Source organism: Cyprinus carpio, chromosome A16 (genome assembly GCF_018340385.1).
Source record: "Cyprinus carpio isolate SPL01 chromosome A16, ASM1834038v1, whole genome shotgun sequence".
NCBI lineage: Eukaryota > Metazoa > Chordata > Actinopteri > Cypriniformes > Cyprinidae > Cyprinus > Cyprinus carpio.
In genome coordinates this window covers 5,998,256-6,025,357 of record NC_056587.1, presented here as the reverse complement: position 1 = coordinate 6,025,357, position 27,102 = coordinate 5,998,256, and the positions used below count along the sequence as shown (strand labels likewise).

The following is a 27,102-nucleotide window of genomic DNA, read 5'->3' as shown; positions in this document are numbered from 1 at the left end:
TCTATATGCCCCTAAACGGTTGTTCATATGTGTAACTGCTTCCGAAACCTCCTTCGGGAAGGATGGGTCTTCCGCAACATTCCTGTTCCAAGTAGAACGGATTCGTTTTCCCAGTGTTATCCAAACTGGTTGGGTAGTGCTACGACAACAGTTACTGGCCTTCCTGTTTTCGAGCCCCAGCCTACACCAAAAAGGGGCCCAGGTGGCTCGCACAGGACACTGGAAGGGGCAGCATCCATGGTGCTTTGGTAGGAATTCCCAATTTGTTGGTCACTAACGTGACGTCGAGAGTGACCGACTGAAAGGGAACGAGGGTTACAATATGTAACTGAGACATTTTCTCCTCCCTTTTAGAAGTTGATAAGCCTATTTATTTTGCTGAACTTCAAATATTTGCATTTAGCATTTTTTTTTTGTTCACAACCCAATCAGAACAGACCTGCAGCACACCAGTTCAACAGAAGTTATCAAACCTGTATCTTCAAGACTAATTAATCCATTAATTCATAAATTAAACAAATAAATAATGTTCATAAATTGGACTTCCAGTTGTATTTTCTGCATATTTGTGCAGAACACTGCACGTTTTCCATCTCAAAGCCTTTAAAACAGACTAAAAAAATCAGAACAGTAAAACTTTCTGACACAGTTAAAAAACTAAATTAACATTATGTCATTTATAAGAAAAGAGTTAAGACTCGTGACATAATCGGCATGGCTCTTTTTCCCTGAAAACATACACACACCGGTTGGGCTAGTTTTTTAACCACAGACACGCCCTGAAGAGCAGGATACGGGGTGAAAATGCCAAATCTCTGTGTCTCAATCATGCTTGGGGTTTCACACTGTTACTAAGTATGTGAAAAACTCAGTCTTCATGCAGCAACGTGAAACTGGCACCTTCTTTTTAAATATTTTGATGCAGAGGTATATGAAAACATTCACATAAACTGAAGCAGCCTACAGCAGGTTAGTTGGTTGCCATGGTACCTTGCAGCATGCTCCTGTAGGCCGCCTCTGATATAGCGTAGATATGTGGAGGCATCTCATGCCGTTTCTTCCCACGATACATCTCTATGATGGATTCTGTATAGATGGGCAGGTTCTTATAGGGGTTGATCACCACACAAAACAGGCCGGAGTATGTCTGTCAGACATCACACACAAACACCAGAATTCAGACAGATTGAAATAATGATGTTGTATATGTAGAAACTATTCTTGGCAGAGCTGCACAGACAGACCACCCACAGGCTGCCCACAGTCTGTTCACTGACTGCCTGATGGACACTGCACACAAAACTAGAAGTTTCTTGCAAAAATCAGAAGCTCAGATCTGATTGGCTGCCTTTACCCAGATTCCTTAAGTCACAGTGCTCAGGTTTTGATCAGTCCAACGCACATTTTGCAAAGTGTGCCATGATTCTTTTTAAAGAGCTTTAGGTTTGCAGTGCTGGTTTGTAGCACTGCACAATTTGGGCAAAAATGTTATAAATCGGAAACTATTATAAAATAACAATATTTAACAAAATAAATAATACTAACCTCAGTTGTAAAATAAAAAGAATACAGTGTAAAATACCAAAAAATATTGTTTAAAGAAAATATTATAAAAATTTATTTTACAGTACAACTGTAAAATTACAATGATGATATTTGAGTCTTAATTTCTTTATTTTGAGCTTTGATTGAGCTTTTTATTTTATTTTGGTGGAAAACCAAAGTTTCTCCTTTGTTGGCAAATATATTTATTTAAATAAATCAATTTTAATAATCATACAAAGCCATATTGTGATTTCAATTTTAGTAATTTTACGAAAATACCATCCAATTTTATTCTATAACATCTTTGTCATTAAAGAAAATATTAAACCAAATATTTAACATTTTATTTAATAATTTAATCATGTATTAACATTTAACAAAATCAAATTGTCAAACTGTCCTTACTCACCCTAGCACATAAACTTTAATGGAATTTTTGACTTTATACACATATTAAGTGTTTCCATTACAGTTTTTAAAGCAAAAATTTCAAAATCTTATAGAAATAGATGGATTTAAATCTAGCAATCCATATCAGATTCAATCACTCATAAATGACGCATAAAAACAAGGCAAACTGGTCAGTCACTATACATGTCGGTCAGACAGTCTCATATACTGTAGATTGGTGGTTGTTTGGTCAGAATAAGCTGTGAAGTATACCAGACTTTATGCCAATAGTCAAAAGAGGCATGTTTGCCACTGTACACGAGGATCAGAAATATGATGCCTTTTCTGAATATTCTACATACCTCCCCAAACACTGAAATGTATAATATTCACATCAACATGATCTTATGCGCTCATTCAAATTTGATTACTGAACCAAGACTCGTTTGACAGATGCGCTATGAATAAGGGCCCTTGATCTTGTGTGTGTATGAATGCATCTGTGCATGCGTGTTTGTTCTGTCTTGGCTGCGTGAAACCTGAGTGGAAATTTGAACTGTGAGTCTGTGATGAACAAACACATGCGTGTGTATCTGTGTGTGTAACACTATCCTTTTCACTTACTCAGAGAAAACCCATGCACACATGCCCAGACACACTCATGTGATGGCAGGGCAGTCGTGGGCATGTGTCAGGACTAAATGATTGCTAAAAACAAGTGGGGAACAATTCTGACTAAAGGGAAACACTCACATATATGAGTCCTGAATAGTATCTCTCTCGTAGGTTGTGTAAGACAGAGGCCTCATTGAGGCATGTGAGATCAGCCATGTCTTCAACTTTACTGAATCGGGGCGGGTTCATCCGCTGGAGTTCCTCCCTCGAGAGCGTCAGCTTCCTCCCACTGTCTGTAAGCTCCACCTCCACCTCGTCGCCCCGCTCCTCGCGCACACTTGCAGACTGACCGAAGGAAACACAGGCAGCAAAGTTAGGGATGATAAGAGACTACATGAATGTCCACTTTGTAAAATGTCATGGAACATGTGGTAGCAACTCCACATTTGCAGCTGATGTGTCACTGTCCTTTATTAAAGTCATGACCACTGTCAAATGTCCAATGTTGGCTTACAAAAAATGTCTAAATCATATTTCACTCCATATAAATAACAAATGACATTATTTTCTTGACAAGTAAGCACATTTATGACTCATTACTGCAAAATAAATAAATAAATAAATAAATGTATTAAAAACTAAATTTAGCAGAACATAAATCAAGTACAACTACTATGATGTTTACTTACAAATATTACATATATATATATATATATATATATATATACTTAATGTTTTTAGAAAAATGTAACATGGATACAAAAACAAACAGATATGTTTTACATATAGTTTTTATATTTGTTTAATTTTATATAAATTGCATACCTTATTTTTTATATACGTGTATGTGTGTGTGTATATATGTACATATAATATACATATATAAATGTATATAACTATATAATATGTATATAAAACATATATGTTAGATTATATGCTTATATATATATATATATATATATATATATATATATATATATATATATATATATATATATATATATATATATATATATATAATATATATTTATTTATTTATATGTTCTTACACACACACACACAACATAAAACAATACAACACACAATATTTTTTTTTTATATTTTGGTTTTATATATGGTTTTATTTTATATATTTTTAGATAAAATTTATATCATATCATACCCTGCCAGAAATGTTACCGTAGTGGGACATCAGTTTATTCAAACAACACTGTGAGTTAAACACACGGTTTCTGTGTTTCAGAGATTGATGATATTCTTAATATATTCTTAATATTCTTCTACAGACCACTGACTTTCTCACACAGGCACAGTGGCTTTGTAGGAAACAGAGAATGAATTCATGTTTGATGGAGACAGACAGTCTGAGGGGGAGTGTGTCAGGGGTTGAGAAACAGAAATAGATATACTAAGACATAGAGAGAGAGTGTATAGAGTGCTGCCTTCATGACCTCCAAGAGGAAGTGCTGAGATCTCCCTCTATGTTCTCTCTGGCAGACAGACACATTCTCAACATGGGACATTTTATGACGAGGCCTCATTTTGTATCGCGGTGACGTTTAGCAACCACTGACTCAACAAGTGTATTGTGCTATTCATAGTGTCATATCAAAGCACTAAAGCCCTGACTCAAACACGTGTTTGGTGGGTGGGCTGTACTGAAGTAGCTTTGCAGATCAGAAACTTTAGACGGAGAACAACATAAACAAGGTCAAAAGGTGAGCAGCAGATTAGAGCTTCCTGTCATGGGCTGTAATCTGCTCCTCAAGAACTTGACCAACTAATAGATCTGGTTCATTTTGTGATCATTTATTCACCATTATTATGTTTTAAATCCTAATGAAATGCCTGTATTTATTCAGCTGAACTGAAATTTTGAAGAATATTCAAATCAATCTGTGGTCACAAAACACACAAGACCCAAACCTAGCACGACGAATCTTCAGTTGGCAAGTTTAAACATACGGAAGAACAAATGAGATTTGAAAGTAGTGGAGGGGAAGATTTTCAGTCATTAACAATCTAAATTTGGGTTTGCTTCGCACAAAAATCAATCATATGATTTATGAAGTCTATGGAATGTATAGCTTATGAGTCACATGGACCACTTTTATGGTACTTTTATAGTGAATATCTTGTTCTTTTTGAATCTTCTATGAATTCTCGTCACTGTTTGGAAAATAACTCCTATTTCCTTTGTTTTCATGGATGATGACAGAAATGTAATAATTTTGGATAAAAATGTTGGATATAACTTTAAGCATTATAGTGGAAAATTTGTTGTGTTTACTTTCTTTTTCTAACATTTCTGCCTAATAATTTATTATTATTCCTGATTATTATCCTTGTCATATTCACTTTGTTTTGTGTGCGTTACCTGGTCTTTATTTGACAAAATATGATTCCCAGTGCACACAGACTTATTTAATCAGATTACTGAGTGCACTGTTGGTTACAGAGTCTACTTCCTTTTTAGTAACAATTTTTATATAATAGGATTATACTATAATAGGATTACAGAATGAAGAATTTTCTATCTAAAGTATAAATCCATATTATTTAGATTTTTTCACACTGAGTAATTTGTTTATTTGTAATTTTGTAAATATTATGTCAAATAAATATACATTTTATTGACTACCTTTAAATAAAAAAGTGTGATATCATATTTGTGAATGATTTATGTGACCATAATACTCTGTAATATATCATTAAAGGTGAACAACAGTATAACAACAGTCTTACCTCAAATCCATGTTTCTCTGAAGGCACCCATACAAGTCTCTTAGCCGCCCAATCAGCTTGGCTGGAGGCGGAGAACCCTGAGGTTGGTGACCCAGGCCCCGTCCCCGTGGACAGGAAGCGGGTGACATCATTAACATTGCCCCCCGCTGGCCTGGACATGGTTGTAGCACTGTGTAGGAGAAAGAAAGAGAGAGAGCTGTAACTGTTTATGAAGGAAGCCCATCACAGCATAGAGACCAATCATTACCCTTAATAGAATTATAACCATTATCATTATGATGCCACTGAGGCAATCAGCAAGTCCATCAATCACAAAGGACAGATAGGGCAACAGAGAGGGGCACTGAGAGACAAACCAACAGACAAAGAGTGCTTGAGAGAGAAACAGAAAGAGGTTTACAGTATTGTGACAATTAATATTGCAGTTATACTGAAGGACAGCCTGATTGAGAGCACCAGTAACAGTATGTAGATGAGAAAATATGCTGTGACTATGCAAAGGCTGTACAAATCTGATTGCGAAAATACACACCCAAATATACATTTGTGTATTTTGGGTCTTCTTGCTGAATATCTGCATTTACATTGACATTTATGCACTTAGCATACACTTTTGATCCAAAGATCCAAAGTGACTTACAAAACATGAACAAAAGCAAAAAGAGCCAACAATATTCATAATATAAAATGCCAGGTTTATTAGATTCATTAGACAACTAGATTAGGATTCTGCACCACAGCATTACCAAAGAACATTTAACTAGTTTACAGAACACTAAGCCAAAAAAAAAATAATAAAAAAAAAATAAACCTACTAAACCCAAACTCAGTTCATTTCAAGCTTTTTAGAGCTCTCCAAAAAGAAATGGGCAATGTTGAGACGTCAATAACAAGTTTCCCCATTTATATGATTTTTGCAAAAATATCATATAAAAGGCATTATACACTATGCCTTCTGAATAGCTGTTTATGGAAAAAGATGCTTTTTGCAGCCAGATGTATTGGCTAACAGAAACATGCTAACCAGCTAAACCTTGACTTTTTGGTTAAATCAGAGCAATGTTTTATGCCACCGCAGTGTTTAGACTTATGGTGGAACTCAACCTATAGATGGTTTACTTATAATTATCTCTGCATTTTAACTGGGATAGGAAAAAGTATTTTAGCACATTTTAGCTTCCTATCTGTGTTTTTGATGCAGTGCTGTTCCTCTGTGTGTGCGTGTGTGCGTGTGTGTGTGTGTGTGTGTGTGTGTGTTCTTGAATTCGTGTGTGGATGAGATGGATAGAGGGACAATGTGCATGTTCTGAATTTGATGGATTGGTGAAGTGACAACCAGGCCAAAAAGCAAAGAGTGGAAATGAGGTCTACACAGTATAACCTTACAGGAAAAAACAGGCCGTTCAGAACATTTATTCCAGTCCATGGTACAGACTATCAAACAGTCCATTCTACATCATTGCATCATTGCATACCCTAGTGCACAATGGTGGGGGACTGCATCTTAAAGCTAGCTGAACACTAAAAATATAAAAGATATAGTTCACCCATTTACTCAGACTCATGTTTCAAACCTGCTTTGTTCCCTGGAACACAAAAGCAGATGATACACAGAATTTCCTTTCTGCTCTTTATTAAAAATGAATGGGGACGGTGGATGTCAAGCAAGGGTTGGGATTAGTATTTGGTTTATGGTTAGCTGCTTGTAATTATACATAATTTACTGTTATTACTATAGTAATCACATGTAACATGGGTGACAAGGACACTGTACAATAAAGTGTTACCCAATATAGCCTTTAAAATGACTTTAAATACATGAATAACAACAATGGGGCAATCATAATTAGTTAAATAAGGCATTAAAAGTAATCTTAAAATACATAATGTAATAATACGGTATATCTGTATATCTGTGTATTAGTAAATCAGACTGCTTTGTACCAAAAGAGAAATATGCATTAAAATATGCATAAACATCATGAAAATGAGTAATAATTTTAAAAATATAATGTAATGTAAAGTTTGCAGTACAGCACAAAAGTCGTAATTACTCATTTTTATGGCACTCCTAAGACATGGACATTCTGCAGAAAGTGTCCTTTTGTGTTCACACAGAAGAAAAAAAGTCATGTGGGTTTGGAAAAACATGAGGGCGAGTGAATAACAGTTTTTTTTATTTTTAAGTGAGCTATTTCCACATGTCAGTCAAGCCAAGAAAGTCCCATCCTCATGTGTTCTCCAGCAAAAGACAGGCTATATGCTTTACTGAATTTAAGCATTAAGATGAAAACGAAGCTGTGTCACAATGGCACATAACACTGTATAAAGGTACTAGATCATACAATTTTCACAACTCACAAGACGTTTCGTCAGCTGAACAAGCGTTATGTTGTTAAATCCATTGATCACACTGTCCTTCTATCCAGTCAAAAATTAAATATAGTCGTACTCTGACTAAGGTCTATCGGGGCAAGACACCTCTTTTCCACTTTCTTAGAGTGCACACGAGAGAAGATTCTGAACTTCAGTATCGCTCAGTATCCCTGATTAAAAGTGTATTGTTATACAAATCCATATACAAATCAATTAACCTACATAATAAAGCACTCGGTTGTGGCATGCAGGCGCTGAAGAAGGCTGTGAGCCTGTGCTCAATACAGCCTGCTTGACTAGGCGCAGTGGTCACTGTTTCAAGATCGAAATTACGAAAGCAGGAACTTCACCAATTAAAGTCATCCAAGTTTTCTGACTAAGATTGTGCAAAACAAAGGGAGTGTTTATGTACTAGCTAAATTCTTATTGTCTTTTTTTTTTTTTTTTTTTGTCATCTGCAATTTGTCCCAGTCCTCAAAATTCCCCAGAGGGCTTCATAGCTCTTTCCAAAAAACACAAAGTGATAGTGAACATAAGCGCTGTCTGGTTTAGTCAATGCATGTCAATCAGTCAGGTGTGTTTTCCTATAAGTCTTTTGGCAGCAGCCGCCACATGACAGTTGAACCAATCTGACAATTCATCCACATTGATGACACTTCCAAATTACCTCTAATAAATTACACTGCATAATGTAAGATGCAGTGCCATAATGGACACATGGTCTTCAACATCCAACCAGGTTTTTGATCTACTGTATGGATTTCTCGATGTTTGACTATCAAATACTTGCATTCGCCCTGTAAATATCTGTGTGAAGCATGTGTTCCCTACACTGGACCCAGGTTACACACCTTACCCATCAACTCTATCCCTCTCACAGAGACAATGAGATCACTTTAATGTCTTATTCGCAGGAGGTGAACCTGTCTGAGTGAGTGTGTGTGTGTGTGTGTGTGTGTGTGTGTGTGTGTGTGTGTGTGTGTGTTTGTGTGCTTCTGCATGACAAATATGAGAGGAATGAGGGTGTATCTCTTTCGTTCTGTCTGTTTTACTCTTTCTCTCATCATTTTTAATCTTAAGTGTGTTTTATTTGAATGATTGTTTGTTTAGCATGAAATATTATGAAAGAATCCATATATATTTTAGTAAAAAATAAAAAAGGATAAAGTGACAGTAATTTTAACAAAATATTCTAAATATAAGATAAAATAAGATTTAAAAAAATCAAATCAAGACTTCAGTGTTGAACAGATAATGAAAAGTAAGTATGAATTTTAGAGCAGTGACTGGTATCTGCAGTTCATATTTAAATTTGGCTGTGACAGAAGCATGACTGTCCTCTCTCTCTCACTCATACACAAATTAGGGTTTAATGCTGATCTTTCATTTCTAACTAGTGATATAAGTATATATAAACAGATGAGACCAAATTAAAGAATCAACATGGGTTTCTTATTCTCCTTGACGGTCCCTCGGCACCCGACGCGGCAAAAAAAGAGCTACAAATTCTCTCTTCATTATTATAATATTACAATACCGCTAGTAACGTCCGGTTCCCATGGTAACATAATTACAATACGGCATTTTTGGTGTATTATAGGCGCGTTCCAGTCTGACTCAGCCAGAGCGCGCCTTAAAATGCTGTCTAGGTAGTCGGTGCACTAGGTTTTGAGACATCGCGCCGGTAGCCGGCCTGGGTCCATGTCTGTTCTGTATGTCTAGCAAAGCTGGTCTATTCCCATTATAAAAGACCTACAATAGAGGAGAAAAAAACACCTCGGGCATTAGGCTATATGTGACAAATAAACAGAGCACCTCTGATGGTTAATGCAGCATGGAAGAAAGGCATGAACGGTTCATACTTTCTTAAGATGGCTCAGGGAAACACCCTTTAACGGTGATTACTGTATCTACATGTGAAGATGAAACATTATTGTCTCTGTAGGTTATGTGTTTGAATTATTTAATACACCTATTTACTGGATTCTCAAAGAGCGTGCTATTTGAAAGAACGTAATGCATAATTTATAAACGTTTTGATACAGTAAATGCGTGTTAATGTGCACGCGATGTTACTGGTTTTTATAATGCATTTTAATGCCGGGGTCTTTTCTAGATCTCTTGGGGGGACCGTCCCTCTCCGGTGTCATTTTCGGCTGTATTTCGAGGCCCCACAGCCCACTGAAACCTGATCACGCGCACGGCACAGAATAAGGGGACACGGACACAACACAAGACAAACGCGTCTTACCTTAAATGTGTTAATCCACTCTCAGGATATGACTAGAGATGTGAAGAGAAAAGAAACGCGCTCTCGTGCTTTTCTTTCCAGTGCGAGAGTACTAATAGTGCAAATGCGGCTTTTCACATTACAGCGCTCCCTAGAAGCCGCAAACTCATTCACACTGAGAATAAAATAGACAGTAAAGCGAAGTGATGGCAAACCGAGGACTTCACTAAAACCCCGACGCTTCCTCACTACTGACCAATAGCGTTCAGGATTTACAAGCTTAATCCCGCCTTCCAGAAAATAGAAGCTAATTATAAAGCCCTATCCCTTTAAACCCGCCTTGTGGATAGGACAGAGCTGCCACGCCTTTGTACTGGCAGCCTCTCGCTCGATGCGAGACAAACAGATGGACACGACTGAGCGATCCATGAATGGAGTTGAATGGGCGAGGCTTGTCTTTATTGACGTGGCTGGAGGCCAATGGCAGAAAAGCAGCAGGTGCCGCTGCAGGACTGTTGCGCCGTGGGGCAGAGATTTTGTGCGCTCTTTGTTGACAGCAGCGCAGTGTCTGTCTGACGCGAGAAAGATCCCTGAAGCTGGACGCCCCAGATTCCGCATTAATGCCTAGAAATCTGTAGAATCGAGGTCTGGATGCCCGCCTCAAACAATTACAGTCAGAAGTCAGAAATGGAACAACATTTGAGGTGACTACAGCTGTTTAAACTGAGAGCAAATACACTATTTGTACAATGTATTAATAAAAAAAAAAGATTAATATATATATATATATATATATATATATATATATATATATATATATATATATATATATATATATATATATATATATTTATATATATATATATATATATATATATATATATATATATATATATATATATATATATATATATATATATATATATATATATATATAACCATTTAACATTATTATTGTTTAATACATAAAAGTTGAGGTGACTACAGCTGTTTAAACTGAGAGCAAATACACTATTTGTACAATGTATTAATAAAAAAAAATATATATATATAACCATTTAACATTATTATTGTTTAATACATAAAAGTTATACATACACGTGCTGCGACAAATACGACCATCATGATGATGATGATTAACCTATTATTATTAAAAATAATAATTACACAAATCAGAAAAATTTCAGATTACAGCTGTTTAAATTGAGCATAAGTGACAGATACGATTTTATCATCATTATTATTATTAATAAGAATATTATTATTTTCATTTAATTCAATAATTAACATGGTATTGTTTAGTATGCTGACATTACCCAAAAATTATTACTTTTCAGAAGTTCTTCCTTATAAAATGTTGCACAATTAAGGGAAAAATTTAAATAAAAATGTAGGAGATCAGTCAAGAAAGCATGTTTTTTTATTTTTCACATGTCCGTGAAGCACATTCTGTCTGTACAAAGTAATATGAATGGTATCAAAGGAACAGCAAAGAGGCCTGGACACTGATCGACCAACAACTTAGCCGCATTTAGAAAATAAATAAAAATAGAACATGAGCCACTGGATGCCATGGTATTACTGAATTTTGGAGTGATAAAAGCATACAATTAGTCAGGGTATAATGGGTTTTCTTTAGTATTTAGAAATTTAGGTAGAAACCTAAACCTACCCCTCACAGAAAACTTTGTGCATTTTTACAATCTCAAAAAAAAAAAAAAAAAAAAACTCCTTCTGTAAGATTTATAGGCTTCTGTACCTATGGAGACCTCAATTTAAGTCCCAACGGTGACACAAGTCCCCATGAATTGGTGTGTATTCAGGTTTAAGTCCCCACTAGTATAGAAAAACATGCACAGATACACACACACACACACACACACAAACACAAACACACTGTATGCACACAGGCCTATTAATAGAATTTTGTGGTCAAGAAGACTAATGACAAACAAGCAAGCTTACGTGCAGAGAAACAGGAAAATTAAAAATAGATCAACAATAATAAATGTGGACAAATTAAAGCAACAATTGTCTTCATATAGAGAGCAACATGTCTAAGATTCTCCTAATATAACAACTACATAGCCCTAAGTTAATCTGTGATAGGGTTCAGTCAGTTGTGTTTATATTTTAGTCCACACCAGTGCCATCTGCACAACTGGAGACATTACTGTTCAAAAGTTTGGGGCCAGTAATTAATAATTTATTCAGCAAGGATCCATTAAATTGATAAAAAGTACTGTTAATACATTTACAGTGTTGCAAAATATGTATATTTCAAATAAATGCTGTTCTTTTGAACTCTATTATTCATCAAAGAATCCTGAGAAAGAACATATCACAATTTCCACAAAAATATTGAGCAGCACAACTGATAATAATAAGAGATATTACTAAATCAGCATATTAGAATGATTTCTGAAAAAAATCTGGATTTGCATATCAGAGCAAAACATAGCATTTTTAAAAATATTAAAATAGAAAACAGTTATCTTAAATTGTAATATTTCACAATGTTTAAACTGTGTTTTTATTAAAAATAAACACAGCCTTGCTTAGTGTAAGAGACTTGTTCACAACTCCTACCCTTTGGATGTTAGTTTATTACACATTTTGTATAATATGATTATGCATGCAGCTACAAGAACAGTAGCCAAGTTTTCTTCCACTTTTTGCCTGTTAATTATTAAAATGCATTTAAAAGGTTTGTGAAGAATGCTGTCTCCAGCTTGTTTCCATCCAGTTGGCCCTTTACAGATAAAACAATGGCATCATCCTTTTAAAAAATGAACTGTTGCAAAAGTGAAATATGTTATTATAAAATATTAGTAATGATATTTGTTATAATAATAATAATAATAATAATAATAATAATAATAATAATAATAATAAAATGCCACTTAAGCAAAGAGACATTGTTTCAATGTTAAACATTTTAATGTGCTAAAACATTTTAGCAAATATAGAATTAAACAGATTCTTCTAAAAATAATGGCACAGAAAGTATGGAAAATGTCTGTTCCGTCTGTGCCTATAGCATCAGCATAATAAATCCTGAATTTCTCCATTATTCCCTAAAACCTCCAAACAAGCAGGCCCACCTTCAAAGGCACACCGCCGGCAAACTAATTACAAAAACACAAGAATAAAACCTGTCCAGCAGCATGCTTTAGGTCAGAATGTTTGTGTGGTTGTTTAAGAATGAATGAGACAGAAAAACGACAGATGCCCCAGTCATGATATAACAATACTTCAGAGTATAATAAGTCATTTTCCATATAGTTACCAAATTTACCAGTTACAGTTATGAAACACAGAAGAAAAAAAAACAAAACATGAAAGTCAACAATCCAAACAGTGGCTGATGACAGATGTGCTGTCCAATGAGTATGTGTGTGTGTGTGTGTGTGTGTGTGTGTGTGTGTGTGTGTGTGTGTATCCATACATACAATTAACTCATTCATTTTTGGTCTGTGCAATTGTGAAAAATATGGTATGTTACATTATTAAAAATTATTTTGAAAGTGCTTCACATAATTGTCTGTGTATCATGATACAAAATTGTACAAACTTGAATAAATAGAAAATAAAAAATATAATACATAAGAGAAACTGCTTGAAAATGCTGCAGAATTTCAGTAGTTTCCTATTTTGCAGTGACTCTAGCAGGCCCTCCGACATTCAATACAAGACACAAAAGTTCTCGCAACTTTTGAGAGGACCTTTTTTCTATTCTTTACTTGTGTATTATATTGTGATAAGAGGTTACGTGTAATAGGTATTTCCTTCCAATTTCTAAACTGTAAAATCGCTCATACTGTTTGCGGCCCCTAGGGGCCACTGTTGTGTCTTTATCAGGTGCACATGCTGGAGCCACTGCAGCTCTTGTTGATTCTAAAAGATCGCCAGGTTCAATCAGCCCACTGGTTCGGTGTTGCAGCTCTCCTCATGTCACAATGACCTTCTCTATCAATCCCTCTATATTCCCCCTTCACTCTTTATTTTCCGCCACAGTTCGATCTGTTTTTGGTCATTGAGTCTTTGACCTCATTTCTGTGTGACTGACCTGAATCTCCCGTGTTACTACATTCTCCTGCACTCTGACTCAGACTTTACCTTCCTCCTTTCTGACCCCATCTGAAAGCTCTTTCTCTACAAAGCCCCGACATTTTAGGGGGGAAATCACAAAAAATGAATGAAGCGTCAGTGAGTACATTTCAATACAGTACACTGCCAAACCAGTTAAGATTGGATCAGAGTGAATAGGTGAATAGGAGAATGTTGAAACGTTGAAATGTTGAAACGCAAAGTCATGGTTTGGTCTTCACAAAAATTCTTGGTGCTTAATAACAGCAGAATGAGTCCTAAAAACCCCAAAACTAGTTAGCATTTGTGAACTTCTGGTTCCGTTGTCAACAAGTCAGTGGGTTTTCTGAATGGGTTTTTGGATAAATATTTGTAATAACACAAGCTTGAGATATTTTTTTACGTTATTCTACAACATACCGTAAAATACACCACTAATGAATCTGTGCACAAAGAACCAAGTTCTTACTAACGAGGTCTGGATCTGCACAGTGCCTTGCTTTCTTTGGAGCATCTTTATCGCTTGGTTTCTGCGTAGACCTGCATTTGCCTCTCTCATTATTTACACTACAGAAACTAATCAGTGGGCGGGGCAAAACACGCAGTGATGTAGAAGAAGGCGTTGATCTTCTGCAGAGGCGGAGTTTAGCCACACTATTACGTCATAAAGTGGCACATTCCACAACCTGTCATTTTTGGCAGTTTGGCTTTAATATTGGCTTTAGTAAGCTGTTTTTAGACTAATGGAAAAGTTTTGAGGTCTGAAACTTACAGGATGTTTTTATAGTACAATAACCTCTTATATGTCTTATACCTCTTATTTTTTGATATAATAATAATGGAAAAATCCTATTGGCTTTTTGTCGAGGGAAGCAGGGTGATGCTTATCTCCAAGCTGGCCTACATAAATATGTCACTCCTCAAACAGTCTTTCACCTGGACCAATGTGAAATATACAGTTTTTTATTAATATACTTTTAGTTCATGATATCATTCAAGTCAGAACATGTTGCTGATTTGAAATATGTTATTGAAATGTGAGATTTCAGTCCAGTTTGCCCAGTTTGATAGGAGCTATACTTATACTACTGAAAATAGCTGTGATTCCAAGATGGCTGTCTGAATTGACTCGCCTTGAAAGAAACTTTGATAGCATTTGGTTAAGCAGGATTACTGGGGGTTAGCAAATAAGACGCATTGCGAAGTACTGCATTGGTGCAACCGTTTAGTGAATTCACCCCACTATATTGCTCTTTCGTTCTCTTCTCCCAGGCGGTGAGAGGCCCCTTTCCCTTTTCTATTCTCCATCTTTTGTGCATTCTGTCTTTTCTCAGCCCATCTTAAGCATGACCTTTTGTCATTAATCAGTCCTACACTGTCCCTTTATGGTCCTTTTTGCCTTAGTCCCCTGTTCAAGTCTGTCTTTCCAGCCTTTGTCCATTTGCTGGTTCTCTCTCTCTCTCTCTCTGTACCCCCGGTTCCAACTCCTCCCTCCATCCTGACCCTTTCCCTTTCTTTCTCCATCCCCCTTTCTTTCTTTGACCGCTGCTTTCCCCTTGCCCTTTCATCCCAGCCGCATGGCTCAGTGTATGTGTGGGTGCTCACTGCAGGAGTCTTGTCGATATGGTGGTGTGGGCTGAACGAAAGAGGGTGAGGGAGAGGGGGAAGAACAGGGGGATGAAGAGAACTGGTCAGGGCAGGGAGGGACAGAGGAGAGCTGCAGAGCCACCTCGTTCTCATAACAGAAGGAGGAACGGGAGCCCAGGATGTACTTTTTCTCATCTAACTCTTTGGCGCTGCAGGTCGGCGTGTCCGAGACCTCATAAGTCCTGTTGAAGTATGAGTAGTTCACCTAGAGGTGGGGAAGACAAATGACAAGTACAGGGCATAACTAGATTTGCATTCCTGAAAAAAAAAAAGTCAGGAAAAGAATATTGTTCATTTTTGTTATCAATAGAAGTAATAGAGTAGTTTTCGGATTTTGGTTCTACACAAAAGAAATGAAGCATGAGAGCTGCTTTTTGTGAATTTTGAGAATCAACACGTTCACAACACCATCTTTTTTTGGTATCAATAGCTCCTATTTATTCAGAAATGATCAATATTCGGAATTAAAGGGTTAGTTCACCCAAAAATTTAAATTAGCCCATAAAATACTCACCCTAGTCATCCTAGGTGTATATGACTTTCTTCTTTCAGACGAATCCAATTGAAGTTATATTAAAGGGGTCATTTGATGTGATTTCAAGTTTTCCTTTCTCTTTGGAGTTTTACAAGCTGTTCGTGAATAGATAAGATCCCTAAAGTTGCAAAGACTTAAGTCTCAAACCCAAAGAGATACTCTTAATAAAAGTTTAGACTCGCTTGTCATATTATCAAAAATATTCTGTCTTTTAACCATACAATGCTTATTTTAGGTTTCAGACATTTAAATACACATAAGTACTAGCAAAATACGGCATTAATGGTCCTTACAAATATAGTCTGATGACATGTTTTTATTGATATCATATACAGATTGTGTAGGTAACTATTTACTCTGCTCTTCTCACAGTTTAACGGAGACCTACTTTAACATGTTTCGGGAGGAGAGGATGAATTTGCATGTTGTAAATCCCACAGCTCGGATTCAGCGCGAATTAACATGGTGGCGCCCATCACCTGGTATAGATCAACTAACACGGTCGATATAAAAGTGTTTAGACTACCAAATAGATTTACTTGCACATATTTCAGAATCGGAATATCAGATATTTCATAATATAGTTAGCATGTTTGTGATATTTTGAATAAAACAGGAAAAATGAAATAAAAGCGATCTATGTGTCATACAGATCTATTGTGGATGCGTTGTCACATGACAAGCATGACGCGTCGCCATGGAAACAATAAGGCGATACATTCTAAAATAAAGGTTGCCTGAAAAAAACTCACACTGAGGGTTCAGCTAGAATATTTTAAAAGGGTTGCAAAAGGGTTAAACATGACCCCACATGTCTACGTCATGATGTGGGAAGATTTGCATAACGCCGCCCAAATGTTCATGCAAAAAAAGAAGGCATAACTTTGATTCTCGCTGTTGCCGCTGGCGCCATGTTGTGGAGATGCTGTGTTTTGTTGTGAAAGCGAAAATACTTTGTTTGGCCTTCCAAAAGAGGACACAACTAAAAATCAGTGGTTAGTTGTATTTACAACACTGTTCTAGAAAAGTCCAACCCAAATATTCAGGTGCATGCAGGAGGATTGTTTCCTGAACCTGGGAGAGAAGACTACAATGCCGGCTGTTCTGAATCACAGCCTGTAAGTGGGTTCACATATTTAAAGGATTTGCCACTGATGATTCGAATGCGAGTTTTGAGCAGTGTAGAGCAGTGCTTGTTGTTTGTCGTTTCTCCGATCACAAATCCAGACATGGTTTTATGTTTACATGGCGCGATGCAATGCAACGCAATGCGTAAAAGACAGTATAAGTCATTATAATCAACAAATGGCTCATTTGTAATGGGTTTTATTGTTATGCATCGATTCGCTATAGGAGGCCCCCCGGAGCTGTGTGAGACACTCTTTTTTTATGTATGGGCACTTTTTATTTCACTTATTTTGGACTGAAGCACTGCAACACCCCCTGAGTGGCATTAAACAGCTTGAACCTATAAAGACATTTTTTGATATAACTCCGACTGGATTCGTCTGAAAGAAGAAAGTCATATACAGGTCCTTCTCAAAAAATTAGCATATTGTGAAAAAGTTCATTATTTTCCATAATGTAATGATAAAAATTAAACTTTCATATATTTTAGATTCATTGCACACCAACTGAAATATTTCAGGTCTTTTTTATTGTTTTAATACTGATGATTTTTGGCATACAGCTCATGAAAAACCCAAAATTCCTATCTCAAAAAATTAGCATATTTCATCCGACCAATAAAAGAAAAGTGTTTTTAATATAAAAAAAAAGTCAACCTTCAAATAATTATGTTCAGTTATGCACTCAATACTTGGTCGGGAATCCTTTTGCAGAAATGACTGCTTCAATGCGGCGTGGCATGGAGGCAATCAGCCTGTGGCACTGCTGAGGTGTTATGGAGGCCCAGGATGCTTCGATAGCGGCCTTAAGCTCATCCAGAGTGTTGGGTCTTGCGTCTCTCAACTTTCTCTTCACAATATCCCACAGATTCTCTATGGGGTTCAGGTCAGGAGAGTTGGCAGGCCAATTGAGCACAGTAATACCATGGTCAGTAAACATTTACCAGTGGTTTTGGCACTGTGAGCAGGTGCCAGGTCGTGCTGAAAAACGAAATCTTCATCTCCATAAAGCTTTTTTCAGCAGATGGAAGCATGAAGTGCTCCAAAATCTCCTGATAGCTAGCTGCATTGACCCTGCCCTTGATAAAACACAGTGGACCAACACCAGCAGCTGACATGGCACCCCAGACCATCACTGACTGTGGGTACTTGACACTGGACTTCAGGCATTTTGGCATTTCCTTCTCCCCAGTCTTCCTCCAGACTCTGGCACCTTGATTTCCGAATGACATGCAAAATTTGCTTTCATCCGAAAAAAGTACTTTGGACCACTGAGCAACAGTCCAGTGCTGCTTCTCTGTAGCCCAGGTCAGGCGCTTCCTGCCGCTGTTTCTGGTTCAAAAGCACACGCCTGTGCACGGTGGCTCTGGATGTTTCTACTCCAGACTCAGTCCACTGCTTTTCGCAGGTCCCCCAAGGTCTGGAATCGGTCCTTCTCCACAATCTTCCTCAGGGTCCGGTCACCTCTTCTCGTTGTGCAGCGTTTTTTGCCACACTTTTTTCCTTCCCACAGACTTCCCACTGAGGTGCCTTGATACAGCACTCTGGGAACAGCCTATTCGTTCAGAAATTTTTTTCTGTGTCTTACCCTCTCGCCTGAGGGTGTCAAAGATGGCCTTCTGGACAGTAGTCAGGTCGGCAGTCTTACCCCATGATTGCAGTTTTGAGTAATGAACCAGGCTGGGAGTTTTTTAAAAGCCTCAGGAATCTTTTGCAGGTGTTTAGATTTAATTAGTTGATTCAGATGATTAGGTTAATAGCTCGTTTAGAGAACCTTTTCATTATATGCTAATTTTTTTGAGATAGGAATTTTGGGTTTTCATGAGCTGTATGCCAAAATCATCAGTATTAAAACAATAAAAGACCTGAAATATTTCAGTTGGTGTGCAATGAATCTAAAATATATGAAAGTTTAATTTTTATCATTACATTATGGAAAATAATGAACTTTTTCACAATATGCTAATTTTTTGAGAAGGACCTGTACACCTAGGATGAATTGAGGGTGAGTAATTTATGGGCATATTTTCATTTTTGGGTGAACTAACCCTTTAAGAGTGCCTTTTAAATTCCAATTCTGCTTTTACTAAAATGGGGCTGAATTAATTGCACAAGTCTAATATTTAGTGTTGGGGTTTAAAACAAACACTAACCAGAATATTTGATGAATATCAATACAATGCTGTTTTAATAAAACAGTAATGAGTCCCATCTGGTATTTCTACATTTACAACCACTGCATTTTCATTCAATAATCCCTTTATTCCTTTCAACTCCATCACTCTCCACCCTCCATTTCTTTATTCTCTGTGTCTCACCTGGTAGCAGTTCTTCCTTTCAAAGAGCACAGGTTCAAAGCGGTGACCCCAGAGGATCTCAGAGGCCAGGTATGAAGACCGGCATTGGGTTGTCATGGCAGTGGCCTCCACCATGCCCTCCAGAATCACCACCACCTCCATCTTTTTGTCTCCCTCTAGTGTAAGTTTGTCCGCTTCAAAGAAGGGGCTCTCCTCATTAATTTCATGCACAATTGTCACAGGTGACACCAAAAAGATGCGATCTGTTCCTGTGTCAAAGCCGACGTTTAGGTCTGCATTGTCCAATGGCAGGAACTCACCCTCAGGGGTCACCCGTGGCTGCAGGAATGGTCAACAACATTCACAGATCAGAGTTCTAGTCATTTTTATCAAATGTAATTTAATATTTATTTATTGTAGTCACAATAAGTGACTCTATTTTGATCACTTCCCATTAAATCAGTGTTTATATACACTGATGCAGAAGTTAAAATGATGCATTAAGAGCCAGGGGTGTAAACTTTTGTAAACGTGTAAACGTTTTTCATTTAGTCCTGCACTTCAGAAGCTACAGAAGATACTTATATGTTTCCCAGAAGACAAAATATGTTCATTTTACCCTGATCTTCAAATTCAAACAGTTTTCACCTCTAGGCTCTTAATAAATCACTTTTCCTTCTGGAGCATCAGTGAGCGTTTGAACCTTTTGTAATAGTTCGATAGAGCGTCTGTCCCTCAGTTGTCCTCAGTGTGAAAGGTTGGTTTTAAAATTATTAAGTTATTTTTGTGAAGGGTTCAAATACACAAAAGATGCTGAAAAACCAAAGTATTTGTGGGACCTGAAGGATTTTTCTGAAGAACAGCAGGCAGTTTAACTGTTCAGGACCAACAAGGGACTATCACAAAAAAATCACTGAGGTAACAACAGAGTATTAAGAATCAAGCGTATGTAAACTTCTGAACAGGGTCATTTTTATAAATTCAACAATTAATTTCTCTTATGGACTATATGTTAACACATTTTATGTGAAATTCAGGTCAGTAATAAATAAATAAATTTATTTACATTTATTAAAGCCCCCAAAGCCCCACCTACACAATGATACACATTTGGATCTACAAGATTTCTGTTTAAATTAAGTCATACGCACACACACACACACAAACACACACATATACAGGGCAGATAAGCGAGACAATGGCTTGCTCTGGTAAAATTAATCCCCTCTGCAAATCTTATAAATCTCCAGTATGAGGTTGAACAAAACAAGCCCACATTAACCACACTAACTGTCCAGATGTCAATCTCTCTCATTCCTTTTCTCTTTCATTCACTCTCTCTCTCTCATCTTGCCATGTATTCTGCCTTTATGCATGGTATTTTCTTTTTACACCACCCTTCAAAAGTTTGGGGTCGGTAAGATTTTATGTGTTGAAAGAAGTCTCTTATGTTCACCCAGGTTGCATTTGATAAAGAAAAATACTGTAAAAACAGTAATATTGTGAAATATTATTACAACTTAAAATAAATGTTTTCTATTTTAATATATTTTGAAATATAATTTGTTTCTGTGATGACACAGCTGAATTTACAGCAACATTACTCCAGTGTTCAGTGTCACATGCTCCTTCAGAAATTGTTCTAATATGCTGATTTGTTGCTCAAGAAATAATAATTAATAACAATATTTTCTTATTATTGTCAATGTTGAAAACAGTTGTGCTACCTAACATTTTTTGTGAAAACTGTGATGCACTTTTTCAGATTCTTTGATTTTATTTATTTATTTAAAATAGCGATATTTAGTATTTTGAAATAGTAACATCATAAATGTATTTACTGACAATTTTGATCAATTTAATGCATCTTTGCTGAATAAAAGCATTCATTCTTTTCAGTATATCAACAAATAAACCCCAAACTTTTGAACAGTACTGTACCTTCAATAACAAAAAAGTATCAGTTAATGCCATGGTTTTTGCACATGGCAGTCTACTATGGCAATATAATGATATTCTTTGAAATACCTTGGAATGTAAAGTAAATAGCATAGTGAATGAGTATAGTGGTAATTTATATTAAAATACTATTATAAGATCTATACCAAAGCACAGTTCTATTTGCTGGCATCGTCCCTGCTCATTCTCTCTCATTCATCTGATCTCCCAATCATTCTGATCTTAAAGTAAAATCAACATCCACTGTAAAACTGACTTTAAAATAGTGGTTGGAATAGTTCTTGTCCCATATGGAGGTGACAGTGTCAAACCTAAAATAACCTAGCCTTATCAATAAAACATCAAATTATCTATTTGAACTATTTTTTAGAAACTTATTGACCTTAACACACAGTTATGATGGTCTGGAGGGGTCTCTATGACATATAAACGTTGTTATAATTTTTTTTCTACATGCTGGTTGGACTACATTAGTTGGCCATACCACTTGACTTATAAATTTCCAGATAACCAATTTGGTTTCTTTTCTAATAAATAATAATAAAAGATTATGGCAAACTACTTAATGAGATTGTCTTTTCATAAATTTGACTCATTTAAATGTTTTTTTTCTTCATTACATGCTCATCGTAGAATAGGTATTTGACTGTATGTAAACTGTGAACCGCATGTTTATTCTATTTTTAAATTAATTAACTGACAGGTCAAAAACAAACACACCATCTCACTGACCTTCAGTATCTGTGCTCGCACATGGGCCTCCACCAGGTGGCTCTTTCGCAAGTTTCCCACTCGCCACATCATGCAGAGTTTCCCGTCCCTCATGGCCACCACGGCCACATCTGAGAACACCAGTGTCTCATTGCGCTTTTTGGGCTTGGCGATCTTAGCCATTACCACCCCAATGATGAAAGCGTCGATGATGCAGCCCACAATGCACTGCAACACGACAGCCAGCACCGCCAGGGGGCAGGCCTCGGTAACACTCCGGAAGCCGTATCCTATAGACGTCTGCGTCTCCAGAGAGAAGAGGAACGCTGCCATGAAACTGTTCACCTGCTGAAAGCAGCGTTCCTCCGTCTCTGCCACTATCTCCACCCGGCTGGAATCCTCTACTGGTTCCAGAGCAGCCAGAGTGGAGGGAACAGATGAAGGAGAAGATGAAGATGATGCCAGGGTCGCCAGATCCCCGTGAGCGGCGGCGATGAGCCAGAACGTGAAACCAAAGAGAAGCCAGGAGAGCAAGAAGGAGAGGGTGAACACCACGAGCATCCAGCGCCAGCGGATGTCCACGCAGGTGGTGAAGAGGTCAGTGAGGTAGCGCTGGCCCCTTTCGCTCATGTTGACGCAGGTGACGTTGCAGCGCCCGTCCTTGCTTACAAAGCGCCGTCGGGGCCGGCGGGACTGGCTGCGGCGATCCTGGGGTGGCGAGGGCGAGAAGGAAGACGAGGACTTTCTCTTGCTCCTCTCCGAGCTCCCTTCTGCCCCAGACTCCCCCCTGAGCACCGAGCCATGCCCTCCTCCTCCCCTCCTCCCTCCCCCTTCTTCATCTTCATCATCGTCATCCTCCACATCATCATCATCCACATCCCTCTCTCCACTCCTTCCTCCATTGCTATGGTGAAGGTTAAGCACTTTGCCATTGTAGTTGGGCGAAGGAAGTGTGCCTGACTGGGAGGAAGTGACATCATCACTCTGTGCCAGCCTCATTATTTCCTCCTCATCCAGAGGGGTGTCCAAAACCACACTAAAACGCCGCTTCACCCGAGCAGCCCCCATTATTGGCAACCACAGACTGACTACAAAAAGTCTGGGAGAAATTAAGCTTTCAAGATTTTGCCAGGGTCAAAGTGGATAAAAAATATGGATGCAGCGATATATTAATATATCCCATACATCCAATATATGAGTTGTAGATTGTATTCCACAGTGAGGCTTATGGCCTGAAAGAGTCCTTATTGTCATTAAGATCCCGGCAGCCAATCATTGCCCAGAGACGGAACACAATCACATTAGAAATCATCTCCGACATCTTTAAAGAGTCTCTACTTGAGTGGTCTGTCCACTATAGGAAACTGTCTGGACGATTTTACTGAACGCAAAGTCTCAAAGTTGTTAGGTGCAGTAAAATAAAGAATCCAGTTTCAATGCAGTTTTTCAGTTTTAGCAATAGTTTTGCTTAGGTTAGGTGGTGGACAGAGACCAGACAGAGGAAAACGGTGCTGCTTTAGGTCTATGCTTAACATATAGCAACTTCATAAGAAAGTGAGAAACTAAAAGGCACAAACAAGGCAAATCTCAGGCAGAGCAGAAGGATGAAGGAAAGTCAAACTTATATAACGTGAAGGAAAAACATAAACGAGCCTCAGCCTTAAGCTTTAGAACATATAGAGGGAAACAGAAAAGAACAGTTTGACATGCATTAAACTGTCTAGAACATATGTGTGTAATAAATTATGAAATTAATGAAAATAACACCATGCATATACAGACCAAGCTTTCCCTTTGGGACCTCTTCACATTTCCTTATTTAAATGGTGAGATGTTTAAAGACACAAGAGAGACATGCAATTAATATGAAAACTGGTCAACATTTCCTAGCAGTTTACATATATGACCTTGTTGTCTTCAATATTGAGCAAATATAACTCTGGAACAGAACAAGTCATATTAGACATCAAAGCAATTCAAACAGTCAGAAGTGGCATTCTGCCATAGTCATGTTTCCATCTCCAGTCTGCTTTCAACAGATTTTACAGTCTCACGGCAAGGGATAATTTCTCCAAAAGAAAGGGACATTTTGATTGAAGTTCTATAACTGAATATTTATACAAAATTTTGATAAGGAAAGTGCACACATTTCAATAGTAAGAGGTTCGGAATGAGATAAATTATGACCTGTTGATTCACTTCGATCTCTCCAAAAGCTTTAAAAAGCTTTGTAATGCTTTGAGATCTTCCTCCAAGTCCAAGTCCAGTTTGGTCATCAACAAATCACATGCAATTGGTGGAATGTCCCTAAAAATGAACATTAGGTCAGACAAGTGTAAGCTGAAGCACAGATCTTTAACGTCACAGATATAAAAAAATAAAATGATTGGCGAACCAAACATTCAGACCTGATAATTGGTGTTACCTTTTCACATACCTCCTTTGAGAAACCTGTAGTTCGAGGCTTAATGAACGTGATAGAAAAAGGAATCTTTAAAAAAAACTGTCTAGTCATGAAAAGACCACTTGCACAGAAACATATCCAAGGATGAAATGAGAAAATATAACACTCAAAAGAGAATCAAGAAATGTGAGCATGGAAAAAGAACATTTCTAAAGTGAGAGGTGACATAAGGTTTCATCTTCAAATATCTGCTGGCCTTGAAATTTGTGGTAGAATATTTCCACATCAAATACAACTCAAGAATAGTTTGTCAGGCCCCTGTCACGTTCCTTATTTGAATCTGCAGTTTTTGCATTGAAGACATCACAGTCTCTGTTAACTCCTAGAGAGAAAACATATGCTGATTATATATGCTGATAATAATAAAAATAATTTCAATTTCAAAATTCTAACAAGCTTTTTTATTTTATAGATTCATAAATAAAAAATGTATAATTACCAATGATGACAGTTAATGAAGCACATAGATCATCCTGTGTCTTCTTTCTTTGCCCTTCCAGTCAGCAGAAATTGGCTGCAAAGGATAAAATATTATGTAAAAGATTAGTGTCCTCCCTCAAATTTAAACATTTCAGTTCCATTCTGTATCACTAGTACCATCAATTACACACTTCACCTTTCAAAAAGTCCCCTTTAAAAAGCAAGTAACCCCCCCCCCCCATCTCTCTCTCTCTCTCTCTCTCTCGCTCTCTTATATATACACTTTATTAGGTACACCTATTCAATTGCTTGATAACACAAATTGCTAATCAGCCAATCACATGGCAGCAACTCAATGCATTTAGACATCTAGATGTGGTGAAGACGACTTGCTGAAGTTCAAACCGAGCATCAGAATGGGGAAGAAAGGGGATTTAAGTGACTTTGAACTTGGAATGGTTGTTGGTGCCAGACGAGCTGGTCTGAGTATTTCAAAAACTGATCTACTGGGATTTTCACGCACAACCATCTCTAGGGTTTACAGAGAATGCTCTGAAAAAGAAAGAATATCCAGTGAGCGGCAGTTGTGTGGACGAAAATGCCTTGTTGATGTCAGAGGTTAGAGGAGAATGGGCAGACTGGTTAGAGATGATAGAAAGGCAACAGTAACTCAAATAACCTCTCGTTACTACCAAGGTATGCAGAATATCATCTCTGAACTCACAACACGTCGAACCCTGAAGCAGATGGGCTACAGCAGCAGAAGAACACACCTGGTGCAGCTCCTGTCAGCTAAGAACAGGAAACGGAGGCTACAATTCGTACAGGCTCACCAAAATTGGACAATAGAAAATTGGAAAAACGTTGCCTGGTCTGATGAGTCTCGATTTCTGCTGCGACATTCAGATGGTAGGGTAAGAATTTGGCATAAAGAACATGAAAGCATGGATCCATCCTGCCTTGTCTCAACGGTTCAGGCTGCTGGTGGTTGTGCAATGGTGTGGGGGATATTTTCTTGGCACACTTTGGGCCCCTTAGTACCAATTGAGCATTGTTTAAATGCCACAGCCTACCTGAGTATTGTTGCTGACCGTGTCCATCCCTTTATGACTACAGTGTACATCTTCTGATGGCTATCTCCAGCAGGATAATGCACCATGTCACAAAGCTCAAATCATCTCAGACTGGTTTCTTGAACATGACAATGAGTTCACTTTACTCAAATGGCCTTCACATCACCATATCTCAATCAATAGAGCAGCTTTGGGATGCGGTGGAACGGGACATTCGCATCATGGATGTGCAGCTGACAAATCTGCAGCAACTGCGTGATGCTATCTTGTCAATGTGGACCAAAATCTCTGAGGAATGTTTCCAACACCTTGTTGAATCTATGTCTCGAAGATTTAAGGCAGTTCTGAAGGCAAAAGGGGGTCCAACCCAATACTAGCAAGGTGTACCTAATAAAGTGGCCAGTGAGTGTGTGTATATATATATATATATATATATATATATATATATTATATCTGAAAAGCCGCCTTGGCTTTGAATATAACACTGCAAGTTTAAATACATGTCTCAAGTTATTTTTTAGCAACAAATGGTTTGCTCACAGTGCTTTCTGTGCCGTATGTGGTTCACTATTTGGAGAGTGTTTGTGCGAGTCTCATCTTATTTGACCACCAGCCTTTGACTTCTGACTCTAACCTCTACACACTATGCTATAACCTAGGGCTGTGTGTGTGTGTGTGTGTGTGTGTGTGTGTGTGTGTGTGTGTGTGTGTGTGTGTTTTAGCATGCCACTGTTATGATTTTACTTTGACTTTACTTACCACCATTTTATGCTTCTTGTTAATGTTATCTCATGAATAAAAACGAATATGAATAATGAAAGGGTGCTCCTTATAGAAAAAGTTCACATGGAACATATATTATTTTTTAATAGCACGTAA

General features: G+C 37.5%; 2 protein-coding genes across 11 annotated transcripts in view; both read right to left on the bottom strand.

Annotated features, from left to right (window-relative positions):
* LOC109049880 (myosin-10-like) overlaps positions 1 to 10,123 on the bottom strand; it is a 42,707-nt gene extending 32,584 nt beyond the window's left edge. For 2 of the 6 annotated variants that reach the window (XM_042772221.1, XM_042772222.1), the window contains exons 1-4: positions 9,923 to 10,123; positions 5,296 to 5,464; positions 2,689 to 2,895; positions 991 to 1,147 (exon numbers count right to left, since the gene is read on the bottom strand). In XM_042772221.1, coding sequence (XP_042628155.1) covers positions 991 to 1,147; positions 2,689 to 2,895; positions 5,296 to 5,454 — 523 coding nt within the window. In that variant the 5' untranslated portion in view covers positions 5,455 to 5,464; positions 9,923 to 10,123. The remainder of the gene's footprint in view (positions 1 to 990; positions 1,148 to 2,688; positions 2,896 to 5,295; positions 5,465 to 9,922) is intronic. The other 4 variants (XM_042772223.1, XM_042772225.1, XM_042772224.1 and 1 more) reach the window with 3 other exon arrangements.
* A 2,639-nt stretch (positions 10,124 to 12,762) lies between these two features.
* LOC109050265 (inward rectifier potassium channel 2-like) lies at positions 12,763 to 25,367 on the bottom strand. 5 transcript variants are annotated; one of them, XM_042772220.1, is made up of 6 exons: positions 25,170 to 25,367; positions 24,692 to 25,052; positions 24,454 to 24,573; positions 22,288 to 24,080; positions 19,618 to 19,935; positions 12,763 to 15,842 (listed from the first exon to the last, which is right to left on the bottom strand). In XM_042772220.1, exons 4-6 carry the CDS (start codon positions 23,332 to 23,334, stop codon positions 15,573 to 15,575), a joined length of 1,635 nt encoding a protein of 544 aa, XP_042628154.1. In that variant the 5' UTR covers positions 23,335 to 24,080; positions 24,454 to 24,573; positions 24,692 to 25,052; positions 25,170 to 25,367; the 3' UTR covers positions 12,763 to 15,572. The 5 variants fall into 5 exon arrangements, with proteins under 5 accessions (XP_042628154.1, XP_042628150.1, XP_042628152.1 ...); XM_042772216.1 differs by having other exon boundaries at positions 22,288 to 24,573; XM_042772218.1 differs by having other exon boundaries at positions 22,288 to 24,573; positions 24,704 to 25,052.
* Positions 25,368 to 27,102: the final 1,735 nt, after the last annotated feature.

What these genes read in the sequence shown, in the direction of transcription:
- LOC109050265 (XM_042772217.1), bottom strand. Translation starts at nt 23,334, where the DNA reads ATGGGGGCTGCTCGGGTGAAGCGGCGTTTTAGTGTGGTTTTGGACACC. An exon ending in TGCGAGCACAGATACTGAAG is followed by an intron (nt 19,936 to 22,287) that starts GTCAGTGAGATG and finishes CCATTCCTGCAG; the next exon opens with CCACGGGTGACCCCTGAGGG. An exon ending in AAAGGAAGAACTGCTACCAG is followed by an intron (nt 15,843 to 19,617) that starts GTGAGACACAGA and finishes CCCCACCTCTAG; the next exon opens with GTGAACTACTCATACTTCAA.